Consider the following 23,641-nt stretch of genomic DNA (forward strand, 5'->3'; position numbering starts at 1 on the left):
GACATTACTTTTAGATATGTAAGAATGTTCGTTATGATAAAAGGAAAAATGATTATTACACTAAATCATGAGCTAAACATGAGAAATTTATAAGGAGACAGCATTAACTTTCAATAAATAGCATCAGACTGGCATTATAACTACTTGAAAATTCTTTTTTATCATAAAGTCACTCAACTCTTAGGCTAAAGTATTCTAGAGACCTCTTATAAGTTTCTTTCAGCCTCATCAATTCTTCCCACCTTCAAGAGATCATTTTCAACAATATATCAATCATATTGGTATTCCTCTTATCAGTATTGTAGACCTCTCAAAATATATCTCTAGCTTCTTGATAAGTCAGTTGATCTCTTGATCAACTTTGATCATTATGAGCATGTTAGAGAGATGTGGTCATATGGCAAATACCAAGTGATTAAATTGAAGTGATTGCTTTGTAACAAGTATGTGTATTTTCAAAATTCGTATATATTTACATACTTAACACTTTAATTCCTATATTTACTTGCAACACTCAAATCTCTAAATCAAATCAGAAATATCACTCCAATCTTTTACTGTTTCATAAAGCTGCTTTTTAATACAAAAATTTTTTGAAAGCTAAAAAAGGTAATGGTCTAAAACTATCCCAAAAAAATTAAGACTTTAAAATTCCAGTGAAGCTTAAACATATCAATTGCTAATTGCTCACATGTCCAACTAATCTCTGTTAACTTTAGAAACCATGAGGAATTTGTGCAAAACATGCTTGCTAATGCTGTGGTCTGTACCAGCCATGCAATCTTTAATTAGTATTAATCCAAATTTCTGAACTACTTAATTAATTATATTTTAAATTATATTTCCAAAAAATAATGAAATATTAAGAAAGTATTTTTTTTTTATGTGTTTTATATAAATTAAAAAAGAGGAAATGGCTAAGTTTTTAAAGCATGCGAGAAAAAAGTAGGGGTTTCAATGAGCCAAGCCGGCTCAAGTTTAACTCGTTAACAAGCTCCCAGTCAAGTTTATCAAGCCACAAATTCGAGCTTAAGCCTATACTCAATCTCTTATATTAAACAAGCTCGAGCCTGATTCATTTCAGAAGCTCTGCTCAACAAATTAAAATATATTTAATAATTAATTCAAATTAATATTATATAACAATATTTTTTTAATTTTAAATTAATTTTATATTAAAATTATAACAATTAGATCATGAATAATACACTAGCAAAAACCCTGGTGAACTCATTTGTCTGCGGCAAAATCAAACACTTGAGGCTTCATTTTAAACAGCATTTTTACTGCTTTTAAAAGTAATCTTTTAGTTAAAAAATTAAAAAATAATAATAATAAAAAAAAGTAATCTATAAACTGTAGCCTTCTTTCCCATTTCTAGATAGCAAAGATACAATAAGTAATAATAAAACCATAGTTACTGTAACCCCCAACTTAAGTTTCGTTTGAGACAATTTTTCTATTGTTTTCTAAAGAAGCTTTTTAATACATAAATTTTTTATGTAAAATTTTTTGTATTAAAAAGTTGCTTTAGAAAGCAGAAAGAAAACGGTCACAAACAAAGCCTCAGTCATTTCACCACATTATTTCAAACATGGGTTAATCAAGATTATAAATTAAATCATAAACGTAAACACAATCATATCTATCAATCATGGAGATGAAGAAGAAATATTCTTACTCATTGAAACCATTCTACCATTTAATGCTTCCAACAGGAGAAACTTTTATGCACATTGGACAAAAGTATAAACAGCATTTATAATTTCTAGTGTACAACCCACAAAACTTCCCTTCTTATATTACTCTGTAATAATGTGTTTTTTTAATAAAGAGAGAGAATATCATTTCATATATACAACAATGAGAGAAAGTGGGGGCATGAAAATGAACCATAATATACATCATAATTACCTTTTCTTTTTATCTTCTTTATCTCTTTCAAGAACTACAGGAGCTGCAGGTATACTGAACCACCATTCTCTAAATCTTCTAGTCCATCTCTCTGTGCTAGCTCTCCTAGGAGGGGAATACCTTGTGAAAATCTCCAAAAATATCATTAAAAGGAAGAGCTTGACTGGGAGAAAAACAAGAGAGAGAGCTGCCAGAATCAATATCAGAATTACTCTATCTGTTGCCTGCAACATTAAATTGAAACAATTCTATAATCCATTGATAAAAAGATATTTTGGGGAGAAACAAACATAAAAAATATCATTCAATTTATTGCGGCATATGATGATTTAAAACACCTAGATTTTCTTTCTACATATATATATCTACACTGAATTTTTTTTTTCATTTTTACATTACTGGGGCCTGTCAACACATTATCAACCTTCCAATAATTTATTCAAGTAAAACCTCCTTAACAAAACAATCACATCGATACCGGTAATAAGTAAACAATGATAAAACTTCTGCTTGTGCAGGCTAATTGAATATCCACATTTGCTGTAATGTGGAGACAATTCCTGTATCAAACCACAGCAAAAGTCACAATTCATCAAATATCTCAGTAATACATTAATACTAGATTCAAAATTATCAAGGAAGAAATATAGCATTTAAATTCATACTGCCCACTGCTTTGCCACCAAAGTCAAAGAGGTTAGACTTAATGGCCCGCACCATTTGACTGTCTATCTGATCCGAATCATTTTAATGGTACGACATGATTCTCTAATGATATCAAATTGACTACGTAAAAATTATGTGAAATCTTAGTACGATTTTTTTAGCTCTTTGCAAGAGGATTGCGAAGAGCTGGAGATTTCTACCCATGAAATGTAAATCTAGTGGTCCACCTTTTATCTGTGAAAAATTCAAATAAATCAGCATCTGTGTACTTTTAGGCTGAGCCTTTTATTTCTTTTATACAAGATTCTGGTTCCCGATGTTGCTTTGGGGAGTTGAAAAGTTTTATATGTTGCTTGTAGGTGTGTTTTCTAGGATTATGCAAAAAATAACTTGGAACAATTACAGCCAAGGCTATGTCTAATCTTCTGTGGGCAAGAAAGATAAGCCCATCGATTAATCTTTGATACCTCCCTTTGTCAACTTCAGGATTGTTGCTAGCCTCTCCAAATTTGTAGTAGTAGTCAATTGGAACTTTTAAGGGCTTGCATCCCACAAACCTCATTTAGTTTATGTAATATGTATTTTTATTGAGAGATCAATATCCCAATCTTTAAGCGGTCCACATTAAACCTTTCCATTCAAAATGCCTCTAAATGCTATGCAGTCATGACTAGCCAAAGCACCATCAAATCCAAAGAAGTTGACAAATTCCAAATTAACCATTGATATATCTTTAATATTTGAAAATTTTCTCTTCAAGCATTTGTTCCTCTCATTTGATATATGTTTTTCAGTGGAGCAACACAATTTGGGCTTCATTTAACCAAGAATGGTTTTAATAACTAGTAAAAAATGCATCTAATAAGTGAAATTACTAATTATGAAATAAGGCAAGCTAATAGTAAGAAAATAAAATGCTATATTGGATTAAGAGAGAGCTAAACAGTGAAGGAAAGTACTGCTTTTGTTTCATTTTTGAACAAGAAATGTTATAAACCACCTTCAAAAGGTGGAGAGACCTTAATGTCTCTATTTCTCTTATGTCGACATATGATCATTTTCACCTTCTTTATCAAACAATCCCACATGTCATACACAAGATGGAGATAAAGCTTATCTATATAAGCTACTCTTAACATATAATATAGGCATCGTAAAAGCAATAAATTATATAATATAATTAATTTTATCAAACCACAGATCATCCAATATTTTTTCTTTCACAAACTTTGCTTTATCTACATCATCTTCGCAATGCAAGCCATACATGTCATTAATCACGATTGTCTGTAATCCTTGATTTATTATTTTAAATGATCTAATCATAATGATTTTTTATGCAAAATGAATCTCTACAATATTCAACATTTTCAACATCACAAACTCATTGGAGACAATCCCATCAAGTGATTCATGATAAAGGTATTTATAAGGTTGGCATCTCCGACAATGTCAATGATCCAACTGCATTCTTCATAGTGATCTCATTATCTTCTATAGTCTTTGGAGCACAAATATTCTTTTATGTAAAATTCAGTTTGTGAATAATACTAGGAGGCCTAAAATTGGGTGGGTATCCAATCTCAATCTATGTTGATGCAATTTTGCACATCAACAAAACATCAGTGATTGCTACACGAACCATTTTATCTAAATCCAGCATCATAATCACTTCATACAGTCCATAAATTATTGTTGACACAATTTTAGTGTCAACCCGATCAGACCTGATTGAACCCAATCCACCTAATTAAGCCCCGTCAAACCTAAATCGACTCAAATTGGACACAAATTCAGTCCAATTAAGCTCAATCAAATCAATTCAATTCGAGTCCAATTTCACCAAATTGACTTGATCGAATTAAATCGAACCCGTCAAACCTAATTCAACTCAAATCGGCGTCAATTCGAGTTCAGCCAAATTGAATTCCAATCGACCCAAATCAAGTCCGATTCAGGCTCAATTTCAATCCAATTGATTAAATCTGAGCCCAATTGACTTTCCAAATCAAATTACGCATACGACAACTAAAATGTGAATCCTTTGTCTCTGTTTTATCGTGCTTTTCTGTCTGATTTTTGCAGCTGTAACAGGGATCGAGTTGCAGAGAAAATCAAGCTGCAATTCCTCGTTTCATGTATAGAGGAAGCCGAGGGAGGGAAAGCTTCTTAGAGTGCTTTATTATGGGCATATTGAAAGACCAGAAAGTGAGAGAGGGTCATTCAGTCTTTTGTTCCTTGCGTGCCCGAAAAAATGAGAGCCCCTTCCTCCATTCGGCATCCTGTGTACTTTGGCGTGCGTCCCCTGCGTGCTTCCTTCCAACCGAGAGAGAGCAAGAGAGAGCTTCTTGTTCGCTCAGGAAAATGAATGATGTGTTACAGTACAAACCCCGCTTTCGCAAGCATTAGGTCCCATTTTCCCCGAGGTATATTGGATTTTAAATTAACCAGATTTCCCCCAATGACCGGCATCAGGGTTCATTTAATTCTGAGCTCCCACTTCCTATGAGGACAAACCCTCATAATTAATTACATCTCCTAACGCGTAGAAGAGAACTCTCAATTAAAGATGAATTAATATTTAGACATGCAACAGTTTTAATTTTGGTTGTGGGGGATGGAGGTAAACTCGACCAAGATCCCATGGTTTCGTCGTCCGGGTATATCATGGGTTTCAGTCTACCAACACTAACAACTGTTTTGATTGTATTGTCCAGGGAATTTGATTAGCATCCATGGGTTGCCTCCTCTCAAAGATCCCGAGTAAACGGAAGTGGATAGAAATAGGTTATTTGATTTGGGTTAGGACTTGTGGCTCCTCTTAGGAGTTATCTGTAGTTTAGATTTAAGTTGGGCCTGACAGTTCCTTTAGGAGTTGCCGGTATGTTTGGATTTGGGTCGAAACTTACGGCTTTCAGTGTAAGTAGCTCGTGTGGTGGGTCTTACGGCTTCGTTTAGAAGTAGCTCGAATAGCAAGTCTTATGACTTCCCTTGGAAGTAGCCCTGAGATTTTAAAAGGTTGGGTCTTACTGCTTATATTAGAAGTAGCTCATTTAGTGGTCTTACAGCTTCATTTAGAAGGAGTTCGTGTTACCAGGTACGTATTATTTGTTCTGGAAAAGTTTTCCCTAACATCCTGATTAAAGTGGGACTTACGGACTATATTAGAGGTGGCCCATTGGTGGTTTAGGGTTAATTTGCTTTTACTTGAAGATTTCCCCTAAAGTCGATTTTACGACTTCTATTAGAAGTTGTCAATCATAGGTTTAGGTTAGCAGGGTTTTAATAAACATGTAATTTTACATTTAAGTGAGACTTAATGCTTCTATTAGAAGTAACCTGTGTAGCGAGTCTTAACAGCCTCTATTAGAGGTGGCCCACAGTTTAACTGAGAGTTCAAAAATCCCTAAAAAATCTCTCAAATATCAGGTCTTACAACTTCCTTTGGAAGATACCTAAAGGTGGATTTAGAGTTAGGTTACTTTTACCAAAAGATTTCTCCTAACATGTTAATTAAAGTCGAACTTACGATAAAAAAAAAATCGGACTTATGATAACTATTAGAAGTTGTCGAATGAATTTTAGGTGCTCAATGATTCACATAGTAGATTTATTTAGTGAAATAGTTACCAATAAGATTTACTACTATTAGAAGTGACCTATATGACTTAGATTAATGAGGACTTAGTTTTACGCACTTCACTATCTAAACAGCAGCGTTAGCATCTTGTTTTACCTACAATAGCATATTTACTTTAAGTACTAGCATTTTTAATAGTTTTGCTTTAGTACTAGCCTTGCCTACAGTAGTAGCTTTGTTACATCTATAGTTCTAGTTTTCTTTCAGCACTAGTTTTACCTGTAATAGAAGATTTACCTACTTGTTTGTCAAATACTTGTTTGTTTTAGTGCCTACTTGTTTTAGAACCAGTTCTATTTTACCAGTATTAGTTTTATTTTACCAGTACTAGTTATGTTTTACCCTGTGCTAACTTTCGTCTACATATTTGCAGGTGTTCCTAGCTAGCAAATGCAGTAGCTAGAGCTTGTAGCTGCAAAGTTTACCAGGAGTTGGAGCTTATGAAGAGGGGTTTAATTTAGGATTTTGGACTTTTCTTTCTATTTAATGTTTTGCTTAGTTTTTTTTAGGAGTTTTAGTTTTAGTGTTGGTTGTAAGTAATGTCTAATAATGGAAAGCAATGATTTCTATTATATATTTTGTTTTATTGAGCTAACTAAAAATGCACCGGAGTGGCTCTCCCCTCCACTCTTTACTTGCATTTTAAATTTCTTTGTTAGTTGATTTAAAGCTTAAATTATAAATTAAAATTAAACTCTTGGCTCATTAATTAATTTTAAATGTATTTTAAAATTATTTAAATTGTTTGCTCAATTAATTTAATACAACAACATCAAGCCTTTGTCCCGCAATGTGGGGTCGGCTACATGAATCCTTTTTCGCCATTGTGTTCGGTTAAAAGTCAAATTCTCATTTAAATCTAATAAAGAAAGATCATTTCTAATATTTTCTAACCAAGTTTTTTAGGTCTACCTCTACCTTTCTCAACATAAGTCAAATCCAATACCTCAACTTTCCTAACAGGGTAATCGGAAGGCCTCCGTTTAATGTGACCAAACCATCTAAGGCGACTCTCTCTAATCTTATCTTCCACTGGAGCTACTCCAACCTTTTCACGTATATGCTCATTCCGTATCCTATCTCTAAGGGTCAAGCCACTCATCCATCTAAGCATCCTCATCTCTGCAACACTTAACTTAGTATTATGCTTCTCTTTTAATGGCCAGCATTCGGCACAATAAAGCATTGCAATTATTATTATTATTATTATTATTATTATTATTATTATTATTATTATTATTATTATTATTATTATTATTATTATTATTATTATTATTATTATTATTATTATTATTATTATTATTATTATTATTATTATTATTATTATTATTATTATTATTATTATTATTATTATTATTATTATTATTATTATTATTATTATTATTATTATTATTATTATTATTATTATTATTATTATTATTATTATTATTATTATTATTATTATTATTATTATTATTATTATTATTATTATTATTATTATTATTATTATTATTATTATTATTATTATTATTATTATTATTATTATTATTATTATTATTATTATTATTATTATTATTATTATTATTATTATTATTATTATTATTATTATTATTATTATTATTATTATTATTATTATTATTATTATTATTATTATTATTATTATTATTATTATTATTATTATTATTATTATTATTATTATTATTATTATTATTATTATTATTATTATTATTATTATTATTATTATTATTATTATTATTATTATTATTATTATTATTATTATTATTATTATTATTATTATTATTATTATTATTATTATTATTATTATTATTATTATTATTATTATTATTATTATTATTATTATTATTATTATTATTAAATATATAACCCTCTTCCCCACTCACTATTTCAAAAACAGAGAGGGGTGGACGGCTTGGGAGGCAAGTGCATGCGTTGGAGGCCAAATCAGGTTTTAAGCTAGCTATCGGACGCAGAGTAGCAGCAAGGTCGGAGTGGGGTACGAACGATTAGTCATTCATGTGCTGAAGAACGGACGAATGAGACTCTCATTCAATAAGGGTCAGGCACAAATTCGATCGGGAGGTTAGAAGGGCCATGACCAAAAGCTACATTGGCGAATTGGGGGGTGCTTTACACGTGGGAGACGAAGTAAGGATCATGGATTAATCGTGGTTGGGCTAGCCATTGGAAGTTCGTTCGATACGGTCGATCAGACTGAAATTTAGGTCACAGACGGGCGGGGAACACAGGCTAAGAGGCAGTAGTTGCCTGTGGTCAGACAAAAGGCACAGAAATCAAAGGCGGGCGTGGCCGGGAGAAGCCAGAGGCGGGCTGTCTGCTCTGTCAGACGGACATAGAGGGCTCGATTGTTGTAGCCAGAGAGAAGGTCGAATCGTAATTCACTCGATTTTCAAAGAACATGAGTTAGCTTATATCTTCTGTTTCTTCTTCCGTTCCCTTTCTGTGAATCAGTATTGAGGCGGTGGTTATCTCACGAACGTAGAAGTGATATGGTTCATTTTTGCCGGTGTTAGTATATAATTATGTTATTTGTTTGTATTTGAACACTTCTCCTTCCATTCGGGAGCCATCCTCAATGCGGCATCCAGAGCCATGCGTGATGGGAAGATCGGATGAGTGAGGGAGCGGGGAGATCTTTCGAGTGGACCAGAGGCCTTCTACATGCGAGCCTAGGGCCGAACCAAGTGCAAAACAAGATCGAGTGAGGTGGTCTGATGTGAAACATAATTGCATAGATGAATTGCTTAAACGAAATTTGCACGCTTAATATTCCTAGAAAAAATAATTATATCTTAATGGTGAATTTAAACGATGAAATAAAGCACAAAGAGCGATAAGACAAGTTTAGGCTAAATCACATGCATAGAAGTTAAGATCATAAAACAGTCAGTTTATCTAACATTGCATACATGGATGGCTTCAACGAGAGATCCCTAGGTTAACAATAAGATTAGTTACTATGCAAGGATTCCTCACTCAACTCCCTAAATTACTATGCTTTAGCGGAGGGATCAACAAGAATCGTTGTGAATCAAACTACAACCACAATTGAACGGTGAATTAGGAAGATATACGAATAGGAAGAAACATTTACCAAAGGGAAAGACAAATACGGAGCTCCGGCATAGTCACTTTGGTGTTGGGGAAGAAGTGGGCAGCAACACAAGGTTTGGGAACCTCCTGGACAGCAATCGGAGACCCTCTGGACAGCAAGTCTACCGTAGGAAATCTGCTAGGATGGCTGGACAGCAACTAAAGATTTTTGGATGGTCACTAGGAAAGACTGGCTAGCAATTTTGACCCTTGAAAAACTTTGGACAGCAGCCTTTGAGGTTAGAAACGCCTTGGACAGCACTTGAGGGATTTCTGGTCAGAAAACAGGAGCAGATCTGGCAACACTATGGCTGATCGGAGTTTCCAGGACAGCAGTTTCTTAGTGGGACAACAATTTAGAGCAGGTCTTAGGAGCTAGGTTTTGAATTTTGAATCCCCAAATAATGTAGAAAGGAGGGAAATTCATTCCTTAATGAGGGGTTGATTGAAGCAATTAGTGGGAGGTGATTTAAAGAGGCGAGAGAGAGAGAGAGAGGAGGGGGGAAGGAACTGGCCAAGGAGAGAGGAGAGAGATAGGGGTTAGGCATTAAGGAGGTGGGCCCAAGCAATTAAGGTGATTAGGGACATAAATCTGAAATTAATTTTAGATTTATGTTGAATGAGGACCTCTCCTAAATTAGAGGGGGATCATTAAAGAGGATTTAAATTCAAATCTTTGAATTTTGAATTTTAAAACTCCTCCTAAATTGGTGGGCTAAATTAGGAAAGATTTTATGATTGAATGGAATTCAGATTTTGGGAGCTATGGGGCGAAAGGGGCCGGTGATTGTGGTGGTGCCTAGGGGACGACGGATGGGGAAGTTTGGATGCCGGCGGTTGGGAAGAGGCTGGGGAATTCCCAGCGGCTTGGAGGATGGGTGGTGGGCGACGAGATGTGGGGAAGGGGACGGGTGAAGGAATCGACGGAGAGGAAGGTTGAAGTGGCCGACGGCTATGGGGCTTTGGGTGGGGAAGCCGGCGGGCGGGGAATTTGGGGAGGTGGAGCCGACGGGTATAGGGAGATGGGGAAGGGGAAAACAAATGCCAGGAAAATAAGAAAAAAAAAATTGGAAAATCTAGGGAGCTACAAACCTCAAGTATCTCCTCTTCAAGAACTCACAAAGAGATCTTGGGAATCTCGGAACTCACAAAGAGATCCTTCTCCTCTCATGAACTCACAAAAAGATCAAACAAGTAGAATAAACTTTCATTAACAACTCATCATCTCATAATACAAAACAACTAGCCTATAAATAGGCTCAAGAAAAGAAAAGAAATAAAAGTAAAATGCCCTTCGGGCTACAACACTACCTGACCACCCGTAAGGGTATAAAGGGAAAAACAACAATATAAAATAAACTAGTATATAAACATATAAATAAATAACTCAAGATTGTAGCTGTTGATCTCCGATTTCCTCATCATTCTCCCTAGGTGGGAGAAAACTCGACTCCGTCGAGTGGGTGTCTCAAGAACTATCGTGTATCTGAGTCGATCAATTGTATATCCTTGTGCTCTAATCATGTATCCTCTAACTCTGGTGTACCTCTCCACCTCATCAGCTATCTTCTTCGTCCACCCTCAATTGTAAAAATAATGTCATCACTCGGAATCATGTCAATCTTCTCCGCTATAGGTAATTTGGGAATATTTGGGGAGTGGAGGTAGGCTGGGGTTCTCACGGGGTGGGGTCACACAAGGTTCAATTTGAAGTGGAGGTGGTGGGTTAAACTCTAGACCCTCATAGGTTACTAATTCTTCTATGTTAATAGAGGGATGAATGTTGAACTCTGCAGGCAGATCCACCACGTAAGCACTATCAATGATTTTCTTGACTATTTTAATTGGTCTCGCACTTCTATCATGTGATTCCTTTACAGTTCCTTGTGGTAACTGCGCCGGACGAATCCGCACCGTCGCTGAATTACCAACTTCAAAAGCTTTAAATTATTGTTTTTGAATTCAGCATAAAGTCTATAATTATTATTGTTCTGTTTCAATTAGGCGTGCAACTTCCTTAAGTATATCATGCGGATGCGATGTAAATGCGGTATGTTTTTAGGCGAGGTAATTTCAAGACTCAAAATAAATAATGATGTGATGCAAGAGACTTAGTATGCATTATGATTGGCATATACTTTGGGCCTACACAAAAGTTTTAATCAGAGGATAAAATTGGAGAAAACATACTACAAAATACACACAACATACTAACTCACAAGTACACAAAGATGGGAATAAAGATTAAACAATCACAAAATGAGAGGACATAAAGCTGACATGTTTAAGGGAACCGGTGTAGAAGGAGCAATGAAGACATTCTCAGCTAAAAGGGCCTTTTCATTGGGAGTTTCAGCTAGGGTCTTGGATAGTCTCCAAGGGGCAACCAGGTAATCAAGCAAAGTTGTTCAACTAGGGTAGAGAGGGTCCTTAAGATGGGCACGAAGAAAGAATGTATAATGGAGGGATCAGGCACATAATAAGACAAGGGGTCCTGACTTACAACCATCATGGGATAGCCCAAAGAGTCACTAACAGGTATGTGATTCAAAAGATAGGATAGATTGTTCAAAACAGGTGTGGGCACAACAGTTAGAGAGGTGTCATGAAGGTATGGGTTAACGCTCTCTCTAATATTAAAGTCGGTACGAGAAAACTTGAGATAAGGCCACTCAAGAAGGACACACTCTCTCAAGTGTAGATCTAATGGCTCAACCTTTGAAATATACTCCAATAAATCAAAAGGAGGCTCATTTTTTCAATCAGGCTCAATGTTATTCAAATTCAACTTATTGTCTTCTGAATTCATATGAATATCCTCAATAGGATCAGTTTTAAGTATAACCCTAAGGTTGAAAGATTTGGGGTTAGTTAAATCGGAATTCAAATCAGGTAGTAAGTTCAATTGAACCACTTCCGACTCGAGATTATTACCAACAAAATTATTCAAAGTCAACTCAGTAGGTGATACAACTAAATCAGGATCTTCTGAATGTAAATTCAATGTGTTCTATGTTAAATTGGCTTCTTTCGAGATCACATTATTATCGTCCAGGCAGAATTTATCCAAAGAGTTATCCTCGAGGAGACTAGGATAAGGGAGGGCTAAGGTGTCGATGTTTAAAGGTTCCAACTTTCCTAGCTCAGGGTTTAAGTCATGCCGGGAGTCTGACTCAATCACTTCAGTTTCATCCTCAAAAAAGTCCTCTTTATCGTTAGTATCCACGAAATGGATGTATTCAATCTCAGGCTTAGTAGATTTCTTCTTTTTAATGCAATTCTTTATTAAAATCACACCTGCAGGGTCAAGGACTGGGATGGCTAGAAGTAGGTCCAAGTGGGGATTCATATGAGATTGATCCAACAGAAGACCCAATAGAGAGCCAACCATCAAGGTTAGGTGAAGACCTACAGGGTGGGGCAGGAACCCTGATGTTACTAAAAGATGGGTGGTCTCGACCACAGTAATGTCCACTGTTTATTCCAACAAAAGAGGTAAGGTGGTGCTCTAGATGACGGTCATTAGTAGAGGGTCGGTATTTTAAATTAAGTACTCACCTCATGTCTTTCCAAGTAAGGTACTCACCGTGAGACTCTTTATGATCTTCCAATCTTATCAAAAATTGAAGAGCCTGACCTTTGAGGTGAGACTTAGCGATGCTAACCTGGTGGGACTCAGGAATATGACGTGATTCAAAATAGTCCTCTAATTGTCTAACCCATTCCCTAAAGTAGTAAGGGTCCGAGGAACCATCAAAGGTGGGTAAACGGTAATGTGACTCTAAGTGAGGTCGTTGAGGCTTAGGCTCAGGTCTAGGTTGATAAGCATAGTGGGGCATCTTCCGACTAGCATGATTAACCGAATGAGGCACGTACTTAGAGTAGGGAGAGTCGACATATTCCTCCTTCGTGGTTTTAGTTAGAGAGCCTACAAGACTAACTAGGTCATCTAACTTCATTTGAAATCCTATCGAGTTCATTGGAAAGTGCTAAGTGATGCTTAAAGAAGAATGGGCATAAGGGACATCATTTAGACACTAAGTTAGACTCACTAAAGGGTGCAGAAAATGTTTGGACAGCAAGCTAAGCTAGTGGTTTAAGTCACCTAGTCGCTTAGGAAGGTTGCTAAGGCTTGGACAGCACTAAGACACTAAATGAACTGCTCCTAATGCAACTAAATGGTGCAGATTTTGTGTGGACAACAAACCACAGCAGTTGGTGAAGCTGCCTAGGTGTTTAGGATGGGATTTGGGAAGTTGACAGCACCTAAACACTAGGTTAAGGTCATCAAAAGTCCTCTAAATGCTGCATAAATTTTCTGAACAGCAAGCCATAATGATTGTTTAAGTAACCTAGACAACTAGGGATGTTATTGTGACAAGGACAGCACTTAAACAATGACATGGACTAATTAAAGTGATGAAAATGGTGCAGGAATTTAATGGGCAGCAAGGAAAACAGTGAAATAAACATAATTAAACAATGGTATGCATGCCAACAAGCACATGGTTGCTTAGGTAGACTCCAAGGATGTTTTCTAGCATATGTCACCTATGCCTACCATGCTCTGATATCAAATATGATGTGAAACATAATTGCATGGATGAATTGCTTAAAGGAAATTTGCATGCTTAATATTCCTAGAACAAATAATTATATCTTAATCGTGAATTTAAACGACGAAATAAAGCACAAAGAGTAAGACAAATTTAGGCTAAATCACATGCATAGAAATTAAGATCTTAAAATAGTCAGTTTATCAAACATTGCATACATGCATGGTTTCAACGAGAGATCCCTAGATTAACACTAAGATTAATTACTATGCAAGGATTCCTCACTCAACTCCCTAAATTACTATGCTTTAGCGGAGGGATCAACAAGAATCGTTGTGAATCAAACTACAACCACAATTGAACGGTGAATTAGGAAGATATACGAGTAGGAAGAAACATTTACCAAAGGGAAAGACAAATACGGAGCTCCGGCGTAGTCACTTTGGTGTTGGGGAAGAAGTGCGCAGCAACACAAGGTTTGGGAACCTCCTAGACAGCAATCGGAGACCCTCTAGACAGCAAGACAGCCGTAGGAAATCTGCTAGGATGGCTGGACAGCAACTAAAGATGTTTGGATGGTCACTAGGAAAGCCTGGCCAGCAATTTTGACCCTGAAAAACTTTGGACAGCAGCCTTTGAGGTTAGAAACGCCTTGGACAGCACTTGAGGGATTTTTGGTCAGTAAACAGGAGCAGATCTGGTAGCACTATGGCTGGTCGGAGTTTCCAGGGCAGCAATTTCTTAGTGGAACGTCCAGCAATTTAGAGCAAGTCTTAGGAGCTAGGTTTTGAATTTTGAATCCTCAAATAACGTTGAAAGGAGGGAAATTCATTTCTTAATGAGGGGTTGATTGAAGCAATTAGTGGGAGGTGATTTAATGAGGCAAGAGAGAGAGAGAGGGGGGGGAGGAGCCGGTCAAGGAGAGAGAGACAGGACGAGAGAGGGTTAGGCATTAAGAGGGGGCCCAACGCAATTAAGGGGATTGGGACATAAAAAAAATTTAATTTCAGATTTATAATGAATGAGACCTCTCAAATTAGAGGGGGGACATTTAAGAGAGGAATTAATTCAAATCTTTGAATTCTGAAATTTAAAATCTCCTCCTAAATTGGTGGGCTAAATTAGGAAAGATTTAATGATGGAATTGAATTCAGATTTTGGGGAGCTTGTATGGGGGGAAAGGGCCGGTGATTGTGTGGTCCTAGGGAACGCAGGTGGGGAAGTTTGGGTGCCTCCGGTTGGGAAGAGGCTGGGGAATTCCAGCGGCTTTGAGGATGGGTGTGGCGGCAGGATTGTGGGGAAGCAGGGAGGTGAAGATCGACGGAGAAGGAAGGTTGAAGTGGCTGGCGGCTAGGGGCTTCTTGGGTTGGGGCAGGTTCGGCGGGTGGGAATTTGGGAGGGTTGAAGCCGGTGGGTGTAGGGAGATGGGGAAGGGAAAAACAAATGCCAGGAAAATAAGAAAAAAAAATTGGAAAATCTAGGGAGCTACAAACCTCAAGTATCTCCTCCTCAAGAACTCACAAAGAGATCTTGAAATCTCGGAACTCACAAAGAGATCATTCTCCTCTCATGAACTCACAAAGAGATCAAACAAATAGAATAAACTTTCATTAACAATTCATCATCCCATAATACAAAACAACTAGCCTATATATAGGCTCAAGAAAAGAAAAGAAATAAAAGACTAAAATGCCCTTCGGGCTACAACATTACATGACCACCCGAAAGGGTATAAAGGGGAAAACAACAATAAGAAATAAACTAGTACATAAACATATAAATAAATAACTCAAGATCGTAGCCGTTGATCTCCGATGTCCTCATCATGGTCGCATGCAAGACCTCTTCCTATGCGCGTAAAAGTCGAACTAAGAGTCGTTGCTGCTCAACTGAGAAATAGAGAAGCTTCTACTTGCTGTTGTTTTCCCCTTCTTTAAACTAAGAGGGAAATTTCTTTTGCTTAGTCTTTTAAAAAGAAAAGTCTTCCAAGATCTGAAAGTAAGAAGTGCTGCCACTTGCCCTTTCTTCAAAAATCCTGTGGAGGTCAAGTGAAGACATTTGGAAATCAATGAGGGAAGTGAAGTGGAGAGGTGTGAAGGCTTTTAAAAGGTGAAGACCTGCTGTAGGAATATTTCTTTTCTCTTACACTCACTCTGGCAACCTTGTGACAGCAAAATCAACGTCCGGAGCGCTTTGGACAATAAGTTTCTTCCTTCAATTCGCCTTTGCAAGGCGAGAGCATTTTCGGTCGCATCGAGACTTACTTTGGTGAGGTAAAATTTCTCAAACTTAGAAAACCTAGGTCTCCAAGCCTTTTGTTTGTGTGTATGACGCTCTAAACACCTTAGGTCCATAGAAACCTTGCGTTTTGCTTTCCAAAACCCCAAAAATGATGCATATGTTCGCTGTCCTCTTAGTCAAATTGTGGAAATCCGGTGATTTCTTATGATTTGCTCTCATGTGAGAGCCAAAAGAGGGTCGCGGCGAGGCACCTAATCGTTGAACTTGTGTCCAATGTCCCTATCTTGCATGCAACACATTCATGTTGTGTCCAATCCTTCTCCTTTGATCAAACCCTAGGCTAGACGTTGTCATTTGATCATAATTTGAATGATGCCGGCACATAGGTTTCATATTATAACATGCACCACTTCCTTAGCAAATCACAGGTTGTGTCAAAATTAACTTAAAAATATAGGAGGTTTGCATTGCTATGACACTCGGGATTTTTTCCAAATTTGTTAAATGTTCAAGTATATGTTTCAATTAATTTATAAAGTTTACAAGCAAGTAGTGATGTATTTCACGAACATTCATGTTTAAGTTTCAAATCTCACGATGAATAGATTGATTGAAATCACTCTTGATGTTTCTCCAAATTTAGAGAGCTGAAACAAGTAAAGAAAAAAGTCCAATCTGAATGTTTGCACACTTAATCAAATTAGTTTGCACACTTAATCAAATTAATTTGCATCACTCAAATCCTAGATGAAATCATGTTGCGGGTCATTTGCTTATTTTGTTGTTTACCTAAGGTTTGCAAATTCATAAGCATGCTCATTTAATTTTTTTTTTTAATGGTTGTAAAGCAAAGATGGAGTATTATATGGCTTTCAAAGGCCTATAGATGATACCCCACCACACATTGAAATTATCTAAGCATGTTTGGTGCAATTTGCAAGTTGATTGGTTAAGGGCAATGACAATTAACCTATGCATATGATGAAACTCCTAGAATGATAAAGCTATATCATGCATACTCCTAGGTTTCTCTTAGATCATGACAAATTGATCTTTAGAATCTATTTAGAGGCATTTAAGTGATCTTCCTATATTAAATGAGTCCAAAACACTCTTATAAGAAAATGGAGAGCTCTCTATCAAATGCCTATCTCCCTCTTGCATAAAATTTGAAGCCTACCATAATCTTTCATTGCATGAATCTTAACATCCCTTAGGAGCTATCACCAATCTTCTTTATGCATGATATTTTGGACTTCCCTAAAATCTAAATGCATCATGTCGTAAGCTCTTGATTTTAGAACCAAATTCTAAGTTCTTTCATTTCATTTGTTGGGACACAAAACCAATGAATAATCTTTAGACATAGGATCTAAATCCTAGTTTCCATCATTTGTCTAGCCCCAAATTAGGCAAAAGAATATCTCTCTTTGAACACCAAATGTTTAAAAGAATATTCATAAATTTGCAATCCCTACATTGCATTTTCTCCTCCCTTTTCTACAAGCCAAAATTGTAGAAAATTCTTAACTTTTCTTAGCCTAAAAGCCATAGGAAATCCTCCAAAATCCTTGCTAGGTGCCTTTCCTAAACTCATCTAAAAGTCTCTAAATGCCTTTGGAGAGTTTAGGAGAGCATAAGTAGATTATAGGAATCAAAATTCCATCCCTATTCCATCCTTCCAACTAAAGTTAGAAAAATGAGCTCCCCTCTTTGAACACCTAAAAGTTCAAAGAAACTCTTCCTAATTTGTAATTCAAATTTACATATCACCCTCCCATATTTACCTAAACCAAACTAGGTAGATAATCATGCATCATTGAATACAAACTTCAATGAATGCTTCTTGACTTGTATTCCCAAAGCTATAAGTCTCACTCCTCTTTTTTATGGACTCCGAAAGTCTTAGAAAATTCATATCTAACCAATTCATTTGTTGAGTCAAAATTAACAAATAATCACATATAAGCAGAGGGATATAAATTGTATCTCTTTAATTCTCCTAACCTAAGTTAGGTAAATGAGTTTCTTTCTTTGGACACCCAAAAGTTCAAAGAACTCTTGATTTGTAGTCCAAATTTACATATCATTCCATGCATTTGCTTCATTCACATTAAGAAAATCAAACATCTCACGTTAAACAAAAAATTTAATGATAACTCATGTGGTTTGTAACTCCAAAGTTACAAATCTTCCTCACCTATTGAGCCAAAATCAATAGGTGCCACCAAACATAGGAATCAAAATCCTAGCTCCTCCCATTTGCTGATCCCAAATTAAGCAAATGAATCCCTCTCTTTGAATACAAAAACTCAAGGAGAACTCTTGATTTTTAGCCTCAAAACTACATGCTTCCTCTCACTTCTATGGGCTCTAAAAGCCTTAGAAGATTTCTAGCCTTAGCCCAAAGAGATTTCCCCTCTCTTTAGCTCCAAAAGCTGAAGAGAATTCTCCAATCTCTTAGCTCCAAAGCTTTGGGGTCTTTCATTCTCATCTATTTTGATCCCCAATCAAGTAGGTGATCTCTCTATTGACTCAAACTCGAAGTAACAATTTCACTTAACCAAAGTAAGTGTTTTCTCCTCTCATGACATTTAAAATATAACATTTAAATGTCCTTTAAGAGCCTCTTTCTATTGAAATTCACCTTACCCTATTAGGTGGATTTCATAAAATCCTAAGTCAAATCCTTAGGCATGACATCTTACCCTATTAGGTGGACATTTTTCTCTTATCCAGATATTAGAGAACTCTAAAATTCATAAAAATCATTTAGGTTTCTTTTGATACAATGATTAATCTTTCCACTCCAAAAGGTGAAATTCCTACATTAATGAATCTTAGGATTTCATAAGTAGCATGCTTGCCTCAAAGCAAGCAGTGGTTATTTTATGAGTTCTTCGTAAACCTTCTAAATATTAAATAATTAAAAAATTAAATAAAAGCCTCAAGTCACAAACAACTTGAAGTGAAATACCCCTAGGATTAAGATTAAATATCTAATATTCCTCAACAAAATAAAATGCTTATCGTAGTGTGTCATACCACACATCCGGCACACACTTAGGTGCACAATCATAGGCAAGGTGGGACTAGAATTTTTCTTTAATTGTGCTTGTGATTAACATTGTGGTGTGATGCTTATTGGATTGTCTGCGTTGTGTGTAGTTGTCTTTTAAATGGATAGGATGGTTTACATTGTGGGCACTTATCTCTACCTGGATAGGATAGAGATTTTTTTTTCTCCAAGTGGACTGACACTTCTCCTCAAAGAGGCGTGCAGTGTCCGACAACGTGTCCGACACGACACTCGTCCGACACTCCAACACGTGTCGGACACGCCGAAAACGTGTCCAATTAAAAAAATATTAAAATCAAATTGGACACGCGTGTCCGCGAACACGCTTATCTGAAATATTTTAAAATTTTTTAAAAATATAATTTCTTATATTTGACGAGATTTAAACTAAATTTATTATTTCCTATCCACAACACCAAATCAACGTTTGCATTTAATACCCATTCATCGAATATTCTCATTTTCATTTCTCTTTGGCAGTGAATGTATTTTCATCTCCTCTCTTTTTGCACAATTACAAATCTCTCTCTTGTTGAACCAGAGTTGAAAGCAGTGATATTCAATGATGATAATATTAAAGGCCAAAAACAAACCTCTAAAGCTAATCCTAGTAGTTGAAGCTTGAATGATTGATGTTGTAGTAAGTGATTATTTGCTTATATTTTTGTGGTTGCACTAGATATTTTGTACTAAATATTTTATATTATAAGCTAGACAAGTTATCATGTCATTCATTTATTATTGTTTGTCATTTTTAATATGATATTACATTAATATATATACACTATATAAAAAAAATGTATTGCCGTGTCCGCGCCGTACCCGTGTCCTATATTTTCTAAAAACGTCGTGCCCCGTGTCCGTAACGTGTCATGTCCGTGTCGCTGTGTCCGTGTCCGTACATCATAGTGTCTAAGATGGGGTAATTAAAACATAATTATAAAAAATGCTTGCACACAGATACTGCTTAAAACTCCCCAATGAGGCATGGCCAATATGATAGAAACATGGCTTGGCAATTTAAGTACCAGGCAATTCTGTGATGTTATTTTTTTCATATAAATGCTTCTAACTCTATTTCTGTTTTGCAAACCTGGGTCTTTTATATTTTAAAATATATTTGTTGGATGTATATGTAAACTTGTGGGATATATTTAAAGGAGAGATGGATTAAAAGGATGAACACACACAAGTCGAGTCTGTAATTATTCTGGGTTTGTATAAGGCAGGCAACTCAGCTGCCACTTTTGTAGCTTTCCCAAAATTGTAATAATTCGGACATTATACTTTACTTTCCTTTTGGTTGATTTATATAAACAAGTATGTTTTGATTGTTTACTGAGTGCGCATTAGAAATGTATGTTTTTTTCTAAATTTCTTCACTTGTTTTAAGAGGGAGTGGCCTGGACTTTGTTATGTGGTAGGCTCTTAGGATAAAACTATTTTTTCTTTCAATTAACATGTAAACAATCTAAAATCAATCATGGGAATAACTAAATTTCAAATAAAAAAAAATTTGCATGGCTCACTCTAAATGAGCTAAGTTTTCAAAAACTAAAATTATCATGTATGGTCGATGTGTCACATATAGAAAGTCCTCACTTGAGAACTAGATAACAAAAATCTACATTCAATGAGTCAGCATATGCATACCCACATGATTAGGCATATTGGCCTAAAAGCCAAGCTGTAAGTCATATCTTCTAAATCAAAAATTGTTTTCCCTATTCTTCATACAGATTGAGATCGGTCTACATAATTTTAAAAGTGATTAGGTGTGTTAGCTGGTAGTCCTTTTTAAGTAGGATTATAAATCCGGATGTCGAGCTGACTTATGCCTCATGTGAGGTGTAGGTTGGTAAGTCTCTTGCATTCTGTTAGACTTAGGTTTGAGGCACTATTCTTTAGTAGTCCTCACCTTAGCCCTAAGATCTGAAGTTGTTGTTAACTTCAGTCCCTTCATAAAACCTCACATTTTAAGTATTTTCTTCAACATGTGCTTTTAGAATATAAGCCCCAATGTTCTAAATCAAATTGGTCAACTTGAACAATTTTTTTTTTAAATGTAAACCCCAACATAAAATAGTTTTAGTACCTCTAAGTTTCCTCAAAATTAAGTGCTCCTACAATTCATTCCTTTGACTTCCATTCCTAAAAATCAACTTTAAAAGTTGATCACATTTCCCTTGAAATTCTCAAAGACCAAATCTTTGAATAAGAATTTATCAAGTTTAAGAAATGAAAAACTCTAGCTAATGCTTTAATGACTCTAAAGAAACCACTAGTTTAATCAAAAGTATTCTCATGTAACAAACGTTTGAGATGTAATTAACCATAGGAGCTTGCCCCTATAGGCATTCGTACCTCGGAATAAAATAAACCCTATTCAACTAAATATTGAATAGGTAGAAATCTCTGTTAAAATATAAAAAGTGAGGTTTCTTATTGAGTCCATAGCGAGATAATATGTTTGTTCTTTGGGATAATATATTAATTTTTATGTCGTACTCGATCAAAAATATCTCAATCCATTGAGATGATAAAATTTCTCCAACATTGATGACCTCTATAAACATACACGCTCAAAATCTATAATGCCCATGAAATTAATGAGATGTCTTCTTTGTGTATCAATCAAACCATCACATATAATAATAACTCCAATTCTTATTCTAAGCCTCTTTTATAAGTTGATTGATTCTTTCAACATCTATTCTTTCCATCTGAAGCAATGTTGTCTTCAAAAGATCATAATCAAAAGAAATGTATTTCGTAATAGCATTGTTGGTTGCATATGAAAAAGCATTAAAGTAATATCAATTCATTGCAAAAAAAACATGGAAAGGCTGCTTAATAGAACAAGCAAACAATTTCTTTGTGCAAATAATCTCTAGCATGCAAATGTTCCCTAAAACATTCCTTAATAAAAAAGATATTGAAATTATATGTTCTCTAAAACATTCCTTGATTAAAAAAAAATATTGCCTCTTACTCCAATTAATCCTACTTTGTCTAATTTGGTAACATATATTTATAAAAGTTGAATATCATTCTCTATGGGATAATTACCGATCATATTAGTGCCCATTTCATAAGTCATTACCCTATTATATAAAAAAATATTACTTGCTCAAAAAAAAGAAGAATTTCTTTGACAAAAAATGTCAACAAAAATATATCCTTAGAAAATCTTGCTATAGTAAAATCTAAATTTAGACAACAGTTTCAATGAGATATTGCAGTAAAAGAGTAAAAATTTAACAAATTAATACAAAAACGTTCATAATATTTGAAGCTAAAAGTCTATGTCAAAGCAGAACCGATGCCAAATCTCATGTGTTAAAGTCAAAGTCCTACATCGAAGCAGAAGTTGTGCATGACAGGTAAACCTAAGACCGTCAAAACCATAGCCAAACCTCACGTGTCAAAGTCTAAGTCGTGCTTTTAAGTCAAAGTCTTGAGCTTGAAGGTAAGCCTAAAGCACATCAAAATTGAAGTTGAGCCTCGCTCGTATGTCAGAATCTAATTCCTCCGTCAAAGTGAGGTGATATTGCAAATAGAGTAGCTCGACTCACTAAGCTAAGGCATGAGATAAAAATTCTCTCGATGTTTCTAACTCTCATTGAGAAAAAGGCAAATGAGATAAAATTTTGTATTTAAATTCCATTGTTTGCCAAGCTCTCGTGTTTGCGCATATTGTGGTGTGTCTGTCCCGTCTCCAAAGCAAATTTTACTCTTAAATGAAACTAACAAAGTTTTGGACATGTTGGACATGTGACGGAGCAGATTAGAGCCATGTATATGTCCAACACGAATACTGAGAGCATTTAGAGGTATTTGTGCTTCAGATATAATAGCCAACTTAAGTGTGGCAAGTTCATAGTCTTTAGAGGATGTGTGAAAAAACTAAAGATAAAGACTTACGGAATATATTAAAGACAAAGTGAAATTAATTTCTATCAAAGATAAAATCATTGTTTAAAATTGCGCAATATGATGCCCCCCTCAGCGCAATTCTAGTGAAAAACGCCTCGACGCTTACGCCTCTAGCTTTTTTATGAGGCTTGCGCTTCAAGTTGGCTGAGGCTCGCCTCGCCTCGCTAGCGTGAGGCTTACGCCTCATCCTATTTGTATAATTTTTTTTGTTAAAACTAACATAAATCACGTCTTCACTTTAGATATTGTGCAATTTTTTGTTTCATGTGTATGTCAATTTGTTAATACATAATTCAATATAAAATTAATATGTCATCATTTAATATATTATTTAGGTATTATATAAAAATCACTTTTGAGATTTATTATCACTTTACGCAATTTTTTATTTTGAGGCTTACGCCTCAAAATGCCTTAAGGCTTACGCCTCACCTCATGAATAAAAAACGCCTCAATACCCATTGCGCAATTTTAAACATTGGATAAAATAGTAGAAAA

General features: G+C 35.4%; 1 protein-coding gene across 1 annotated transcript in view; it reads right to left on the reverse strand.

Moving 5' to 3' along the window:
• Window positions 1–1,706: 1,706 nt before the first annotated feature.
• The window catches only part of LOC110105509, a 63,854-nt gene continuing 41,919 nt past the window's right edge, over window positions 1,707–23,641 (reverse strand). Inside the window, exon 9 of the mRNA XM_020835039.2 lies at window positions 1,707–2,138. Within this exon, the coding sequence (XP_020690698.1) occupies window positions 1,911–2,138 (228 nt within the window). The 3' untranslated portion in view covers window positions 1,707–1,910. The remainder of the gene's footprint in view (window positions 2,139–23,641) is intronic.

The sequence above is a fragment of the Dendrobium catenatum genome, unplaced genomic scaffold (genome assembly GCF_001605985.2).
Source record: "Dendrobium catenatum unplaced genomic scaffold, ASM160598v2 original_scaffold_101791, whole genome shotgun sequence".
NCBI classification, from domain to species: domain Eukaryota; kingdom Viridiplantae; phylum Streptophyta; class Magnoliopsida; order Asparagales; family Orchidaceae; genus Dendrobium; species Dendrobium catenatum.